The 18,803-nt window shown below is 39.2% G+C and overlaps 1 protein-coding gene, 1 long non-coding RNA gene and 1 other non-coding gene across 4 annotated transcripts in view; all 3 read left to right on the forward strand.

Annotated features, from left to right (window-relative positions):
- Positions 1 to 253: 253 nt before the first annotated feature.
- On the forward strand, positions 254 to 5,174 carry LOC122088819. 2 transcript variants are annotated; one of them, XR_006143162.1, is made up of 4 exons: positions 254 to 1,452; positions 1,534 to 1,628; positions 1,730 to 1,826; positions 4,634 to 5,174. It is a non-coding gene; the product is annotated as an uncharacterized LOC122088819 (long non-coding RNA). The 2 variants fall into 2 exon arrangements; XR_006143161.1 differs by lacking the exon at positions 4,634 to 5,174 and having other exon boundaries at positions 259 to 1,452; positions 1,730 to 1,900.
- A 9,720-nt stretch (positions 5,175 to 14,894) lies between these two features.
- On the forward strand, positions 14,895 to 15,000 carry LOC122090300. Its single transcript, XR_006143538.1, has one exon. It is a non-coding gene; the product is annotated as a small nucleolar RNA R71 (small nucleolar RNA).
- Positions 15,001 to 16,397: 1,397 nt separating this feature from the next.
- Positions 16,398 to 18,803, forward strand: part of LOC122089548 (tRNA-specific adenosine deaminase TAD2-like) — a 7,720-nt gene continuing 5,314 nt past the window's right edge. The window contains exons 1-5 of the mRNA XM_042659286.1: positions 16,398 to 16,476; positions 16,662 to 16,741; positions 17,535 to 17,694; positions 17,798 to 17,894; positions 18,104 to 18,207. Of these exons, the coding sequence (XP_042515220.1) occupies positions 16,398 to 16,476; positions 16,662 to 16,741; positions 17,535 to 17,694; positions 17,798 to 17,894; positions 18,104 to 18,207 (520 nt within the window). The remainder of the gene's footprint in view (positions 16,477 to 16,661; positions 16,742 to 17,534; positions 17,695 to 17,797; positions 17,895 to 18,103; positions 18,208 to 18,803) is intronic.

Below are 18,803 nucleotides of genomic sequence, written 5' to 3' on the forward strand. Positions count from 1 at the left end.
AGTGTTTCGGTTTCTTACTGGTTTGGTTTTAGTTTCGGTCTGGGTTTTGAGCCGGTTTCGGTTGGGTTTCGGGTTCATCCGGTTTTCGGTGCTGTTCGGTTTGGTTTTGGGGTTGCAATACTCCAAACCGAACCGAACCGAACCAATAAGGCTTCAGTTCAATTCAGTCTGAGTTGTTATTGGTTTGGTCCGACCAGTTTTACCGGTTCGATTTAGGAATTGACACCCCTAACTGTAGCCAACCGTCCACCTAATTAGTTATATCTCCTCACGTGGACCTAAGGTTCTTAAGCTTATCTAAATTTTCATTTGTAATTATGTATTTTTTATTTTCTTTATTTTCTTTTCTTTTCTTTTCTTTTCTTTTTCCTTTTTTTTTTTTGGTTGTTTGTGTGGCAAATTCAAGAAAGTGGGAAGGCTGGGTAGTAGCTAGCACCAAGTGTATCTCTCTTTTTTCTTTTTGAAATGATCTCTCTATTCTTGGATGGTGTCTCACTCCGAACAACCATTGATGCTTTCAGCTAGTTTAAATACATGAACGGTGTGCCTATCCTTGCCCTTGGAGAAAGAAGGGATATACTGAGCTAATTTTGTATGATTTGAAGTTCTGTAGAAGAAACTTTCCTTCATCTCTTTTGTCCACTTTGATAATGCAAATTTTGCTTGGAGATAATTCTTGGGTTATTTGAAGCCAATTGGGCTCTGTCTTAGCCGGCCAATTCAAGCATATATTATTTGTGGTAGATGTAAGAAACAGAATATGGGCAATAGCTATAAAACTTTGACAAATACTTAATAAAAATATTATGAAATAAAGAAGGAGAGTATTACTTACTGGTTCAAGTAGAGTTACACAATTGTTGACAAAAGTCCTCCAACTATAGTAGAGTTGAGTATTATATATATATATATTCTCTTTAAGGTATTTGAACACCCCGTATATTAATATGCAACCGGATTGACAGTAAAGTCCCCACCTCCAAAATAAAACATTTCTTAAATTGCTTAAGGTGCACTCCACTAAGCAATTCCCACAGGTATGCCCGAAGGTAATATTGAAAGAAAATCAATGACAGAATGAAAACAAAGAACAAAAGCACTTGCAATAAAATAGTGAACTGAAAACACTCCGGTAGTATAACAATACATATTTTAGACCGTACCCAAATACATAAGTATTTTTTTGTAATTTATAACCAGAATCAGAGTTCTGTATACGAATGGGTACATCAATATAGGTATCCATATGTATACAAGTGTGATTCTATATATGTATAAGGCAACATATCTATATACTGATACGTACAAATGAATGTACAAACATATATGTACATAGATAGTTGAGTTCATATAGTTACATATAACAAAGGTGCCTATCGTTACAGTTCTCTGCATAAAGGGAGCTGCGAACACCAAGACACTGCTCTTCTGGACACAAAGCAATTTGGGAAGGTTTGGATTATGAAAATTTTGTATTCTAATTTCTACTCTCTCTCTCTCTCTCTTAATTTTCTTCTCTGCTTGATGAGACAGATTTCGGTGATTGATGGAAAGATGCAGAGTGCTGAAATTGATGAGTTCATCTACCATGAATCCTTGATTCATCCACCTCTCGTATGCCATCCAAAGTAAATTAAATTAAATTAAATTTATTTATTTTTTCCTTTCATTTTCCTTTCTCTATAATTTTCAATTTCTAATTTCTTTGTTTTAATTATTTCAGTCCAAGAACCATCTTCATAATGAGAGGTGGCGAAGGTTCTGCCGCAAGAGAAGCATTAAGGCACAAAAATGTGGAGAGAGTGGTCATGTGTGATATTGATCAGGTACATGCATGTGTAGAATAAATATTTTTGTTTGTTGAGGAAAAATAGCAAACACACATGTTCTGGGTGTGGGTGTGGGTGTGGGTTTAAAGCACCTATTTTTTGTATGTTCAAACTTTTACAACCTTACACGTTTTATCCTAATGGACACTTTTGTTACATGTACCTATATGAACCCAACCACCTATGTACATACATGTTCGTACATTCACTTGTACGTACTAATATATGGATATGTTGTCCCATACATGCATAGATTCACACATGTATACGTCTGGGTACTTGTATAGGTATACCTATTCGTATACAGAGGCCTACATTCTATATATACATAACTCTGATTCTGGTTATAAGTTACAAAAATACTTCTGTATTTGGGTATTGTATGATATACGTACTATTATACTAGGGAGAGTGTTTTAAGTTCACTGTTTTACTGCAAGTGCTTTTGTTCTCTGTTTTCATTCTGTCATCGGTTTTCTTTAAATACCTGAGTATTACCTTCGGGCATACCTGTGGGAATTGCTTATTGGAGTGCACCTAAGTAATTTGAGAGTTGTTTCATCTTGGAGGTGAGGACGTACGGTCAACCCGGCTGCATATTAATATACGGGACGTTCAAATACCTTGAGAGTGTATAATATATTTGACTCAACTCTACTATAGTTGGAGGACTTTTGTTAACAATTCTGTAGCTCTACTTGAACCAGTAAGTGATACTTTCCTTATTTATTTAATAACATTTTTATTAAATGTTTATCAAAGTCTTATACTTGTTGCCCATGTTCTGTTTCTTACAGTAGATTAGATCATTTGTATATGTTTTGAAAGGAGAGAGAAACGTAGGGACTTTTGACAAGAAGAATACATCTACCTGGGTAATGTAGAGACTGATATTCTAGTTGTTTTATATTCTTTGCCCTTTTTATTTTTGTAATGGGTTTGCTTTGTTATATGATTTTAGAGTTTTTGGTTTATAGTGTATAGAGTGGGAATATGACAAAAATAAAAAGTTAATTTTGTGACTATGTGGTGATATGAAAATAAGAAAAAATAATTTTAATATTCAATACAATAATTTCAATGGTCATAATACAAATTGTCAGAAAACATAGATAGAAAAATGCAATGCAGGAAAATATGAGTAGATCTATAAACAAATATATTGCGTGGTATGGTATGTACATCTTCATCGGTTGCTATTTATGTTTAAATTTCTGGTAGTGTGTATTTGATGCATGATTTTGGGGACTCTTTCACTAAAAAAATAAAATAAAAAAATAAAAATAAAAAAATAAAATAAAATTATCAGGTTGAAGAGAACACAAATTGGTGAATAAATTACTACCCAGTAATTAAGGGTGGGGGTGGGGGTGGGGGGATACTAGACCCTAATAACGAAATTACTTCCATCAAGGTTTCCGTAGGTGTATTTAAAACATGTAAACTCCTATTACTCATCTTCTCTTTGCATATGACTGCTTGTTATTATTGGAAGCTTGTCTACATGGGATCGATATTTTACCTATAGGACTGCCTTGATATCTATTGTAGAGCTAGTAGCCAAGCTATTAACCTCAATAAATCGTCTATGTGCTTCAGCCCTAATACACCATCTTAGTTCAAGTGATGATTTGCTAGAGTCCTAAAAGTGTCATATGCCGAGGCCCCTTAGAAATACTTGGGTTTGCGTACAGAAATTGGCGTGACAAAGTCTGACATGTTCCAAGACCTTAGTGTAAAAATTCTAAAAGACTGATGCAATACATTTTCTTTCTTTTTTTTGTTATAAGACAATTTGTATTAAGAACGAAAAAATAAGAACAGGGGGATCTTGGAAAAAACGAAAACAACTAAAAACAAGAAAAGCTTAGGCTAGATTCATTACCACCTTCGGCATTGACATCAATAGGAGAAGAAACCAACCCATACCAAAGGATAAATAGCAACACTCTCTCTCTCAAGCGAGTAAGGAAGTTCTCTTAAAATCTGTTACTTTATCTATGGCTAACTATGCATATGCCCACTTCAAGTTCTTTCCATAACTATGTGAGTAAGGAAGCGGCTTGCGTTTTTTTGAGGGAGATAAGGATAATCCAAACAAAATCCATTGGTTGTCTTGGAAGAAGCTCTGTAGGTCCAAGGATATAGGTGGTATCGAATTTAGGGATCCTCCTCGTTTGCACAATCGGGCTATGCTCGCAAAGGTGGCTTGACGACTTTTTAAAGATCCTGAATCCACTTGGGCAACTTTCGTGAAGTCTGTTTACTTTTCCGAATAGAGATTTTTTGACAGCATCATTAGGTCGCTAACTATCATGGGCGGTGACGTAGCTTCTTGGAAGGGAGAAAAGTCCTCAAAATTGGTTTATTATGGAAGTTGGGAAAGGGAAATCATGTCACATCTGGGAGGATAATTGAATTCCCTCTTTGCCAGATTTTTGTATAAAGCTTTCAAATAGACTTGTGGACAGGATGGCTCTAGTCTCTGAACTAATTGATGACAAGATGTGCTCTTGGCATCTAGAGTTAGTTCTAAGCTTATTTCATCCCATGAAGCACAAGCCATCCTTCAAATTCCCGTTTCTTTTTTTCCTCAAGAGGATTGCATGGTTTGGGGAGCAGCGAAAGATGGTTGCTTCTCAGTAAAATCAACCTATCACCTTCAACGCAATCAATTTTAAGCTAGAGAGGAGGCTCTTCCTGATTCATCTCATGTGATTGTCTGGAGGAGTACACCAACTGAAGTATGGAAGAGAATCTGGAGGTGTCCGACATTATCTAAAGTAAATAATTTATTATGGCAGGTTTGTGCAGATGGTCTAACAACAGGTGTAGGCCTTCTTCAACGGCATATGTATGTGGATTCGTTATGTCAGCGTTGTGGGATTGAAGAAGAGACTCCAGCTCATGTCTCTCTACATTGTTCTTTTTCAAAGCGGTATTCTGAAGCTCTCTATCCCATAGGGTGGATTTAAGTGATATTTCTTCTATTCATTCTTGGATCAAAGGTTGGGAAGATTTCAACCACCTTGGAAAGAAACAAAGCAAAGAATGCCTTGGCTTATGTTTCTTTCTCATTTGATACCTTTAGAGGTCCAGGAACGACCTTATTTTTTCTCAAAGGAGTTGGACTCCATCTGATGTGATTAGTTGCTCAAATGGCTCATGATGTTAGCAACAGGGTGATTTAGCCTCGTATTCCTGTTTCATCTCCTGAGGTTAGTAGAACATGGATAGCCCCTCTGACTTATTTTTATAAAATAAATACAAATACGGCTTGGAGGAAAGACGATCATCCTAGATGTATTGATTTTATCATAAGAAATCACATGGGTCAAGCCTGCATAGCGATCTCTGAACCTTTAAATTTTACATTTAGTTTATTTGGGAAGCCTTGGCGCCTTGGAGTTGCATAGTGGGATTTTAAAAGCAATTTCTAAGTCATTCGACCACATTATTGTGAAAATAGATTGCAAAGAGCTATGGACTTACATCACTGGGGGAACACATCTATTCCTTTAAGTATCAGCCGGTGGTTGAGGACATAGCTCATATTTCTACATATTTTTTGGAATGTAGTTTTCTATTTATTCCTGGGGAGAGCAATTCCATTGCTGACTCTTTGGCCGGGAAGGCCCTGTCTATTACGAGCAGGATGGTTTGGCCTATTTCCACTCCGTGGTATGTGGAATCTTGTAATTTGACAACTATGAGCATTGCTCATTTTCATGAATATATGTTTTTTTTTTTTTTTTTTTTCTTTGGTGAAACAAGGAGAAATATAATTATAGATAAATAAAGAATGGAAAGAAATTATAATCTTTGGTAAACCTTCCCACACGCATCGTCACGTAACAACACGATCAAATCAGGGGGAAGGTTAGGAATATCAAGGTCTTATCTCCAGAGGCGACTGAATAAGCCCAACCAAAAAGTCGGTGCATGAATTTAATTCACGCACATGGTGGTGGAACACACACCGATGGAAGGAAGCACAGATATCAAAGATGTTGCCAAGGAGGCCAAGAGCATACCACGGGGGATTGAAATTCCCATTGATCATTTGAATGGTGGCAATAGAGTCTAAACGAACTTGAAGGTGCGAGCACCTCAAGTCCCTAGCTTTCTTGAGACCTTGATGGATGGCGATGAGCTCCACACTCAAAATATTATCTTGTTTCACAGCTCCAAATAAAGAAAAAACTGGGGATCCTCTAGCGTCCCCAGCCACAGTGCCATAACCACCTAGCTCGTCTCGGAGTGATCCATCACAGTTCAGTGCAAGCCAAGAATGAGGGGAGGGGGGGGGGGCAGCCACACAAAGGATCTCAACGAAGGTGTGAAACACTCCAATTTAATCTTCCACCTATGAAAGAAGGCCTTCGAAGAGGGAGACGTAGCGACTCAGATCTTTAAATTGGAAAAGCGAGATCTGGTATCGGCAAAGACACGGTGCAACAACCCTTCAACATCGGTTTCCTCCCTCTTAAAAATTTAAGTATTGTGCTCCATCCATAAACGATATACAACTGTGGTGAAGATGAACCGCTGCACATAGGACACAATCGATTTCCCTATAAACTGTTGAGAAACCCAATGGACTTCCTCAGTCCAAGCGGGAAGCACCAGCCGCTGAAAACCACACAAGACTAAGAGACGAAGCCAAAGCTCAGAGGAAAACGGACATTGAAAAAACAGATGATTAACATACTCATCAGCGGCTTTACCCAGAACACATTGAGCATCAGTGGCAATACACCAAGAGAGCAACTTGTCCTTAGTTAAAAGTCTCTGCCGCACTGCCTACCATGTGATAAAGGTAAATTGGGGAGCGAAGGGGAACCATAACAAATGGTACCAGGCCACGGTCACACCATGAGGATGAATAGCCTCCCATGCTGATCGAAGGGAGAATAGACCCAATGGAGTCTTATTCCAAATCGTATATTTCCTAGAAAGTTTCGAATGAGTGTGAGTTTTCACAATTCTTATCCCACCTACTAGAAATAACAGGATCCATTGAGTCATCAACCCAACCACCGTCTTCAGATAGGAGATCCGAAACCCGGGCAAAGGAGTTGTGACCCAAAGCTTCAACAAGAAGTGAAATATTAGAGCAAAGGGGGTCGTTGGGCAGCCAAGGGTCATGCCACAATAAAGTATCTCGACCAGAGTGAATGAGACATGTTGTGCACGAAGAAGCAATGGACCTGGTTTTTAATATTGCCTTGAAAATATGAGACCAATTGCTGGGCCAAAGAAGAGACCAAATGGAATGATGACATAGCCATCAGGAATTCACAAATCTACCCCAGCACGAGTCCACATTGGCTGCGAGACTAAACACGTGACACATGAGAGTAGCAGAATTCCAATCACAAAGCCACCTTAAGCCCAGACCTCCTTCCTCCTTCGGGGAACAAACGGAGTTCCACGCTACTTTATACGAACCAGAACCGGCGTTACCTCTCCAGAGAAATCTAGCCATTAACTTTTCCAGGTGATCCAGAGTACCTTTAGGAATCTTGAAGACATTCATCCAGTAGGAGATCATGCCCGTGATCACTGAATGAAGCAGAGTTAAATGGCCAGCATAAGACAGAGATTTCGTCGCCCAAGAAGATAGCTTGGCCTCCACCTTCTTAACCAGCCCCAAATAATTATAGGAGTGCAGGGATCGAGAGTGCAGTGGAACCCCCAGGTATTAGATTGGTAGCTGACTTGGATCGATACCCAAAATCTGAGAGATATGGTTCTGGATAGTAGGCGAGCAGTTCGCAAAATAAAGGCCAGATTTGCCTTTATTGATGGATAAACTAGAGAGCGTTGAGAATTGGGAGAAGAGTGATTCCAACTTGTTCATCAAAGCCGTATCAACTTTGCCAAAAATAAACAAATCATTTGCACAGCAGAGCAAGGTGATCTCTGGTTTCTTGCAAGAACTGATTGGAGGCGGCCCACTCCAAGACCGAATGCCTCTTACTGGGATGGTTCAAACCCCTCGGGTTCTAGGCACCAAAAAAATTCATTGAGAACTAGTGATGTTGGATTTCAACAAGGGGGAAACCCGACCCGGACTCCTATCACGCTCTCGGTCCCCCAAATCGACCGCCACCTCATTCGATCCATTTAGGAATAACGGGTTTTGAAGGGCCGCAAAATGGTTGGAAGTATCCACCATGGACCGTTGAGATGGCATGTCCCCACGAATCACTTTCCTAGAATCACGAAGGGAAGAGAGACGAGGGAGAGATATCAACTCCAGAGAATGCGCCATATGCACTGCGCCATGCAAAGCTGGCTTATCACAAACTGCTTCCTTTTGAATAGCATCAGTTAGAGAGATTCATGTATGAGATGAAGGAGCTGAGATGGTGCTCTCAGGAAGGACAGAATCAAGCATGGGAAGTCCATTACGGGAAGTTTCAAAATTAGCATCCTCTTCGTCTTCCGAAGCTAGAGAGTGAAAGTCTACATTCATCAAGGAATTATCCAATCCACTTTCTATAATAGGCAATCGTACGGAACCAATCTTGACCTGATTCTCCTCTGCCCAAGATACTTTCTTGTTTGAGCGACGCTAGCACCTACCGCCGTGATCCGATTGCTGACCGTCTTGGTTCGCATCGACCCCATTGTGAACTATATCGTCGGCTATAGTGGAATCATGACCAAAATCCGTATGTTGCATGGGCCGTTTCCCTTTGTTTCGATGATGTGGGACATCTTGCCGAGGCCCTTCCTCCCTCATTGATTTCTTCTCGTCGTCTGCCGTCACTGCAACCCCTACCTTGAATTGACGATCAAGGTGACCAAAAACTTTACAAGCGCTGCATCTTGGTGGTTTCCAGTTGTACACCACTTGTTGATCCACCATCAATCCATCATCGAGCATAATATTGACTGTAGAAGGGAGATCATCCTCTACTTCATTAAGACATAGAGGTGGGCGCATGGTTTTAAGTATCTCCGATACCGATACGATACCCTCCGATACGTATCTTAAATTTAGTCGGCCGATACGATACACATCGATACGATACATTGAATTTTTTTAAATCATTTCGTATCGATATATATCCTACAATACATACCGATATGCATCAATACACCACTAATACACATCGATACGATACGACATGCCTCGATACGACTCTATGAAAAATATAAAATTGAGCTAAAATGTACGTTTCGGTATGTATTGGTACGTATCGGTGAGTATCAGTATGTATCGATCGGTACGTATCGGTATATATTAGCACGTATCGGTGAGTATCGATATATATATATATCGGTACGTATAGGTGAGTATCGATACGTATCGGCGCTACGGTCATATAATGGCCAATATGGGTAATTTTTCAGAAAAAAACAATTTTTTGAAGGGTTTTTGTTCCAAAGTTGCTGTCAGCCATATTTCTCTCTAACTAAAGTGGAAATCAAGGTTGGGAACAAGGATTTTACATTTATGGGACAACTACAGACCTTGAATTCTTAGTACGATACCCTCAATTTAGTGTTTATGCATAATACATGTTATCAATAGCTTTTTTTAACAAATTCTTTATGCAAAAGTGTTTAAAAAGATGTTTCATATCCATTTATGTGTGTATCTTTAGCGTATCTTAGTGTATCTCCGATACGATACAATACCCTCCGATACGTATCTTAATTTTGGCCGACCGATACGGCGACCGATACCGATACTTTAATCCTTGTCCGTAGTAAAGCCCCAAAATTCCAGTGCTTAAAATGGGAGCCACCATCACTAATGATGGCACGTGAAATCCAAAGCGACTGAAAATGTGACTCTGTACAAACTTAACTACCACCTTGTGATCATTGGTTCTCATGGCCACTACTTCCACCCATTTGGACACATAATCTACTGCAACCGAAATGCACTTAAAGCCGAAAGATGGAGGGAAAGGTCCCATGAAATTTATGACACATCAAAGATCTCAATAACAAGAATAGGATTAAGGGGCATCATGTCTCTGTGAGACATATTTCTGACTTTTTGACACTGGACACAATTGCGGTAAAACTCATGGGCATCTCTAAAGATAGTAGGCCAAAAGAAACCACTCTGTAAAACCTTGGCAGCAGTTTTATTGCGACTAAAATGTCCTCCACATGTAAGATTGTGACAAAAGGTAAGGATACTATGAATCTCATTCTTTGGGACAATGACAGATAATCCGGATCCTCCTAATAATAGAACTTTAGCTGTGAGAAGAATCTATCTTTCTCTTGCTTACTCCAACCATCAGGAAACTTCCTAACAACCAAGTAGTTCACTTTATGTGCAAACCAAGGAGAAGGCATATGAGAAATCACAAATAATTGCTCATCAGGAAATGAATCTTTAACCAACTCAGTGGTGGAGGGTGACTCAACTAGGATCCCAGACAGATGATCTACTACCACATTCTTGGAACCTTTCTGGTCCCAAATTTCTAAATCAAATTCTTGTAACAGAAGAATCCATCTAATCAACCTAGGTTTGGTGTCTTTCTTGGCAAGTAAATGCCTATGAGCAATATGATCAGTATACACCACAACCTTGGCTCCAAGGAGATAAGATCAGAATTTATTGAGAGCAAACACAACTGCTAGTAATTCTTTCTCAGTCGTAGTATAATTCAATTGAGCTTCTGAGAAGGTCTTACTAGCATAATATATGACGATAGGTTTCTTGTTAACTCTCTGTCCTAACACAGCTCCAATAGCATAGTCAGATGCATCACACAATATCAAATGGCAGCGACCAATCCGGGGGGCTAGATTATGGGTGCTGCAGACAGTAAAGCTCTAATGGTATGGAAGGTTCGAAGGCAGTCATCATCAAAGAAAAAATGAGCATCTTTGGCAAGAAAATTGCACAAGGGTCTAGATATAGTACTGAAGTCCTTAATGAACCACCTATAGAAGCCTGCATGGCCTAAAAATGAACGGACCTACCAAACAGAAGTGGGAGGTGGGGGTGGGAGTTTGGGAATCAACTCACCCTTGGCCTTATCAACCTCTATCCCACGTTTGGACACAATATGACCTAGAACGATGCCATCTTGAACCATGAAATGGCTTTTCTCCCAACTCAAAATCAGATTTGTCTCTATACATCGTTTCAAAACTTTGGTCAATTTTAAGAGATAATCATCAAAGGAAGACCCAAACACAGAAAAATCATCCATGAAAACCTGAAGAAAATCTCCCACCATGTCAGAAAAGATAGACATCATGCACCTTTGAAAGGTGGTAGGTGCATTACATAACCTAAAGGGAATAACGAATGTACCATAAGGGCACGTGAAAGTGGTTTTCTCTTGGCCTTCAGAACACACAGCAACCTAATTATAACCTGAATAGCCATCTAAGAAACAGAAATGGCTTTGGCCCTGCTAATTTCTCTAGTATCTGATTAATGAACGGCAAAGGAAAGTGATCCTTACGGGTGACAGAATTCAATCTCCGACAATCAATACATACCCGCCAACCTGTGGTTGTGCGAGTAGGGACCTTGTCACCCTGGTCATTCTCAACAACAGTAATGCCCGACTTCTTAGGCACGACTTAACTGGGACTCACCCACTTACTATCAGAGATCGGATAAATAATGCCTGCATCTAACCATTTTACCACCTCTTTCTTAACAATTTCGCGCATGTTAGGATTCAATCTCCTTTGCGCATCCTGGAAAGGTTTAGCTCCATCACAATAGATACGATGCATACAAATTGATGGGCTAATACCTTTCAAATCAGCCACGGACCATCCAATGGCAGCCTTATGTTCATTGAGAACATCCAACAATGTGCTTTCTTGATCAGGTGTCAAATTGGAAGCAATGATGACAGGCAGTGTCTCATTCGATCCCAAGAAAGCATATTTCAATGAATCTGGCAATGGTTTAAGCTCTACACTAGTGGAGACTCAATAGAACTCAATGCTAGCTTTTCAGCCAAATGAGGAAGGGACTCAAACTTGATAGTCCAAGGAGGACGATCAGAAAAGGTAGGAGCATCTAACAGAGCATTGACCTCAGCAGTTAGAATCAACATCAAAATCATCACCTCCAAAGAAGGTCAAACACTGCTACACTGGGTCATCTGCTAATATCACTGGGGTGTACTAAGCTACCACCTCATCTATCACATCAACGGAGAAACACTCATCCTCACGTTCGGGCCCTAATGAAGCATTGAAGATGTTCAATCAGAGCTTCGTATTACCAAAGGAAATGTCCATTGCACCTGATCTACAATTGATGCATGCATTGGCAGTGGCCAAGAATGGACGCCCTAAGATTATCGATTGTGGTTTTCCATTAGTAGGTGTTTCCATGTCAAGAACAAGGAAATCCACAGGAAAATAAAGCTCATCAACCTTATATTCTCAATACAACCTCTAGGGACTTTGATTGAACGGTCAGCAAGTTGGAGAATAACCTCTGTAGGCTTCAATTCTCCAAACCCAAAATGATCACAAACTGAGCTAGGCAAAATATTCACACTCGCCCCTAGATCAAGGAGAGCACGCTCAACAGGAAGGTTCCTAATGGTGCAAGATATGAGAGGTGCTCTTGGATCCTTAAGCTTAGGGGGAAGCTTATTGTACAGGACAACACTCACTTGCTCAATAAGATGGACAGTTTTGGAATGTGGGTCTTCAGCTTATGCTTTTGAGTACATAAATCTTTCAAGAACTTAGCATAAGCTGGAACTTGTTTTATGGCATCTAGAAGAGGAAGGTTGATCTGGACTTGTTTGAATAATTCCATCTCTTCCATTCTTGAACCCTTCTTGCCAAATGCAGAAAAAGAAGGAGATTCTAAACAAGAGGGGAAAGGGACTTTAGACATATAAACATTAGGATTACTGCCTCCCCCAACTTGTTCAATCTCGTCATCCTTAGAAGCTAGTGGAGCTTGAGGACTGGGGTCTGAACTCATCTCCTTCTCAGAATCCTCTGCAAGGGAATTCTGTTTAGGTGTTCCCAATACTCGGCCATTCCTTAGGGTTGACTGCCTGGGCCCACTTAATGTAGGAATGGATTTGACAACCAAACCAGACCCAAGACTGCAGGATCTTATAAACCAAAGAACAACCAAAATTCACCCAAAAGGAGACAGCAGCAATAATCCAAAACTTAACCAGTAAACAGAATTTGAAAACCAAAAGTAACAAACACAGAATTCTAGAATATTGACTAGCAGAAATTATACTAATAAGCAGAATCAATTAACAACAGCATTAGGATAGAAAATAGGTCACAATCAGTCACCCCAGATCACAGAAATAGTATCGATCTGTCAGGACAGTAACACTAAATAAGCCAACCCAGTAGCAGTTTTAGAATTAAATCAGAAATTGTTTGATGTACTAACAGTCTTCAATAATCAGAACACATATTCAGCAGTCCAGAAAATACTATTCAGATCAGTAGAACCAGAATCCAGAAAATAGAAACTTCAGTCTACTAAAAGACAAAACTAGGGAGATTTTAAATAACTCAACAACCATAGGTTAGAAAGGCCTCAAAGTAGGGTCGATCCCTAGTAAGGTATAGGTGAACTACCGACCAGGAATTTGGAGTAATCAGATAACCAGAGCTGATACTTCCAGTGAGGGGTGGATGCTCTGTTTTTTTACAGAAATTTCTGGGTAAGTTCAGAATTCACTTACCTGGTTTGCTGCCTTAAGAAACTTTGAAAAATATATAAGAACTTAAGAGAATAATACTTGAAGTAGACCTCCTGGACTTCACGCCGCAAGGAGTCACTTGGATCTCACACCAAGTCCTTCTTCCTCGATCAAACATAAGAAAACGGCCATGGATACCCAGTGGCAGCAACAAGAGAGTTATTTTCTTAATTGTCAAATCATGTCTCATAAAAGAGCCCTCTTCTTTATTTATAATGATGGGGAGGGTTTACAAATAATAGCAACTCAGAGTTACTAAATCTGAGTTACCAAAACTAGAAATTGGAATCTAATGAAAATAGAAACTAGACTTAAACATAAATTAGAAACTAACAATGACTTGAAACTAGAAACTAATTTAGGACTTCAAAATAGAAACTAAATAAGAAACTATTAAGCTACCAATACTCCCCATCAGTAGCCCAAATCGTGGGCTGACTTGGACCTGATCTGGGTCGACCCAGTCAGCCACTTGGGTCGACCTTGGTCTTGGTTCTCCTTGTGTAAACCCTTGTCGGTACTGCATCACTGGGCTTATTCATGGAAAACTCGATTGCTAGGCTGACTCTTAGGATTTCCTACCACTTGACTTGGTAGTTGACCTTCCTCTCTCCTACTGATGGCATCAGCTAACTGACCCAACTGAGTTTCTAACTTAGTGAGGGATTGAGTATGGGAGTGTAAGAGTTGTGTGTTTTGGTCTAACCCATTCAAGGCACGCATCACCTTTTCCTCTAATGATGAATTTATAGGCAGTGGAGGAAGTGGTTGCTGCACATCTCTATAGGCAGTCTTCTAATTGGAAAAACTCTGCTTATATGGTGAATTTTGGAAACTATTGGGCTGTTTCCATCCAAAATTGGGGTGATTCCTCCAACCAGGGTTATAGGTCTAGGAATATGGGTCATTACCTGGTTTAGAGAAACTCTGGACAGCCAGTGCATCTTCTTGAACATATTCAGGGAATTGAACAGCTTGAGGGCAATCACCCACATAATGTGCAGGATTGGCACAAAGAACGCACGCATCCTGATAAGTGAGAGCTGGGGTAGATTGCCTAAAATTCTGCCCCATGGACAATAAGCGGTCAAGCTTTCCAGAAAGCATGTCCACTTTGGTGTTTATGGCCATAGATTGGCCTACCTCATAGAGTCCACCTCTCTTTTAGGATCCATTGGTGGGGGCTTTAGTCCTAGAGGCTGACACATGATGTAGAGAATTTTCACTGAGAGTTTCAAATAGTTTCTATGCCTCATCCTCACTTTCATGCATAAAAGTGCCTCCACAGGAAGCATCAACCATATGTCTATGTCTATCTGTCAGCCCATCATGAAAACATTGGACCAACTGCCACTTAGGTACAGCATGATGGGGACACTTTCTAATTAGATCCTTAAGTCTCTTTCAGGTCTTATGGAATTGCTCACCATCAACTTGTGAAAAACTAGTGATGGATCACCTGATTTGGTTAGTCCTACCTATGGGAAAGTACTTCTTTAGGAACTCCTATTGCATTCGGGCCCAGGTCTCAGTCACTATAGAAGAATCCAAAGAATTAAGCCATTATTTGGCTTTATCCTTAAGGGAAAATGAGAACAATGTCAACCTAACCTAAGGGCATCTTCAGAAAAATTCTGGATTTTGACAGTGGAGCATATCTCCAAAAATTCATCTAGGTGCTTGTAGGGTTCCTCATTATTAAGTCAATAGAAAGATGGGAGCATCTAAATGATACTGGACTTGATCTCATATTGGGGGGCCTAAACAGTAGGAACCTTAATACTAGAGGTAGATGTATAAGTGGATGGGATAAAGTGTTCACTTAATGGGCGTCTTACAGGTCCATTCTCCACTGCCATTTTATTTTTCAGAATTAAACGCAAAGTTCTCAATTTCAGGGTCCAAATTGGTCAAGTTGGGATGACAAGAATGACGACCATGCATCAACTACCAACAACCATGAAAATAAAATAAACTAACTAGAGAGAGAAAAGCTCATAACCAGACTGTGCAAGAGGGCTGAATGCAAAGTCAACAGGTTGGGTTGTGATATCTGACTTTCAACCAGGAGACCCGGGTTCAATGCCCGGCAATGGAACCATGTTGAAGATAGTGCACTCTTCTTTGCTCTACAAATTGGACTACCTGCAAAACAAAATAAAAACAACTTAGGCTGCTCTAAACTTAAACTAAAGAAGAAGATAAAAAAAATTCTGAAATTAAAACTAAAACAAAACAACTAAATCAATCTTAGCAAACCGTGCTTCGGTTCCCCGGCAACGGCGCCAAAATTTGATCGTTGTCGTGAACGAATCAAAATAAACCCTAACTAAACTATGAGATGGTGGTAAGACAGGGGTCGAACCCACAGAGAACTAGAAGGCTAAATCTACTAAAATTGAGGTGAACATTGTTTTGAAAATCAATTTTGTAAAATTCAAAATTTAAATTTAAACTAAATAAACCAATTAACAAGAACAAAAATTAATGAGATTATCCTAAATCGGTTATTCGATACCGCAGTTTTTTTTATTGCAAAAGACTGTCTGCCCATTAAAGAGATCGGATTTCATTACTCATGGGCAAAAAAACATGGGATAGACTATGGTAGCATTGCTTGGGGAGAAAAATAAAAAAACATGGGATAGACTATTCTAGACTTGCTTGACATTGAAAGAGAAAAAACATTGGATAGAGTTAGAACTTCCAGAAGATAACTTGCAAAAAATATGTGTAGATCTATGTCAGTAGGAGACGATGGCCCAGCTTGAGGAGTACAGTTGGAGGTGGATAACATTGAAGCAGTATAGGAGGAGGAAGTCATCCTCTGTGGAAATGTTGGTGGAAGAATCAGAACTCGATCATGTACTGCAACAGAAGCATGAACACTAGCACAAGCAGAAGGAGCAGCATGATGGGAAGCAAGTTTAGTATTCTGCATGGTCATTACTCCTATTTATTGAAAACTATTGAGATGATGAATATTTTAACACCATATATCTAGTATTCTCTTTTTTCAACCAGTCTCTGCATTATACATCCCAAAATTATATCACTATCTTTTCTTTTTTTTTTCTGATGATTCCCCATTTATCTGTGTCTGGATTGTCCTTATGTGACCTTTAAGTTACATTGAGCAGTTGTGTGGTTGTTGAGGATGGAAGGGTCATTGCTTCAGGGAGAAACCGAACTACTGAGACACGAAATGTATGTGCTTCGTCTCGTTTGGTCTCTGTTTTATGTTCTTATTTCCTTTGTGTTGTTTCTTCTGCAGCTGTGTAGAACAAAATCAACTAATCACATACTACTCATTGACTTACATTTCCAACCTCTGAAAATAATCTTGCAAACCAACAACTAGTATCAATTAACTTTCTCTCTTCTTATTGCCAACACAAACTGTAGTTAACAATGTAACAAGGAGAAAGACATGCCTGTTGGTGGACACAGATACAAGATGTTTGACATGGCAACCTAGAAAATTTAACAAATACAATGAAGTTTTCTCATTTGTGGATGTAGAGATTCCATGCTACGTTGAAGACCAGTTTTATAACCTAAAAAATTGAAAATGTAATATTGTTTATCTTAGGAGGTTCAACTTCCTCAATTTCTTAGACGTACTTATTTCCCATCCAACTTTCGCCCGTAACTAACATTCTAGGTTAGCAGATCTTGTAGGCTCACCTCAGCTACTCCAGTGGCATGGGTAGTTGGTGGAACTTTTTGAAATATTCTTTCTACGTGGGGTCCTTTCATCTTAAAGTCTAAAACTTCAATATTATTTTATTATTCTTCACCAAAACAATGTGATTGTTTTAAATTTAACCAATTAAGGTATCTGTACACCGTATCATCCCCCCTCCCCCCAAAAAAAATTCGAGGGACATCATTTTATTTCTACATTGTATTTTATTTTCATTTTAATCTCTTTTAAATATAATTCTTAGGTTTCATACCTTAAAGAACTCATGCTTGGTAACTGATTGTACATTTGCAGGCTACAAGACATGCAGAGATGGAAGCCATCGATGTTCTTCTTGAACAGTGGCAAATTAATGGACTGTCAGAATCAGAAGTTGCACAGAAGTTTTCAAGATGTGACCTCTATGTTACATGTGAACCCTGTATAATGTGTGCAACAGCGTTATCAATACTTGGTTTGCTCATTTAACCATATTGGATCGCAAAAGTAATTTTCTTCCTAAGATAAATGCATGAATCACTTGTTTATAACTTGTTTTTTTTTTGTTATTCCTTCAGGAATAAATGCAGTATATTATGGCTGTTCTAATGATAAGTTTGGGGGTTGTGGATCAGTCTTATCTTTACATTCAAATTGCTCAGAGAACCTTTTCAGGTTGGCTATTTTTTCCCCCTTAATGCTAAGGCACCGTTTAATATCCATCCCACTCCCATTTCTTTGATTCCAGGTGGGATTGATTTTTCCCCCTTAGTTACTCCTTGTTTTTTCTCTCTTTGTTAATGAATATTTATTCACCCAAAAAATATGTACATGTATAGTATGTCACATCTAACTCTAAGCTTCGAAAACTTGTCCCTTTGCAGAGATGTATTTTCACAAGGGAAGGCTTTTAAATGCACTGGATCAGTTATGGCATCAGAAGCCATCTCTCTTTTCCGAAGTTTCTATGAGCAAGGGAACCCCAATGGTATGTACTTCCATCATAATCTCTAACTATTAGCGCTTTACATTTCCATAAATTTTGCTATCATGCTTTTCCCACATTTCTTTGTCTTTTCATCTTAAAAAAAAAAAAAAAAAAAAATCTATGCCTAAAATGAATCTGTATAGGGGTTGGGTCAGCCCATCGAGATTGAACTGGGCTGACATGCATTTTTGGAACTGGGAGATTGGAATAATCCTGACAAGAGTTATATTTTAGTATCAGGTCTGCAAAGTTTTGTAATCCTGCAAAAGTGGCATTTACAACCTGATTACAAGCTAGTTGGTTCAAGGTTACCAGTCCAAGTCTGACACTTGGTTACTCCCCTGCTACTAGGAATTACTGTAGATATGTTGTATTGGTGGCATGATTTATTCTTTGATCTAACTTGGAGCGAATATCACCATTATGATCTAAGGCATTGGACCTGATTATGAGTTAGGTCAGATCCTAATAATGCAGTCTATGGCAAAGAATAGTCCTGTTTTGATAGTAGTTGGGTCTGGGCTTTTGTATTTAATGTTTTATTGTATTGCCTTCAAATACAATTCCCACACGTATAGTCCAAGTGGGGGGGGGGG

The sequence above is a fragment of the Macadamia integrifolia genome, chromosome 9, assembly GCF_013358625.1.
Source record: "Macadamia integrifolia cultivar HAES 741 chromosome 9, SCU_Mint_v3, whole genome shotgun sequence".
Lineage (NCBI taxonomy): Eukaryota > Viridiplantae > Streptophyta > Magnoliopsida > Proteales > Proteaceae > Macadamia > Macadamia integrifolia.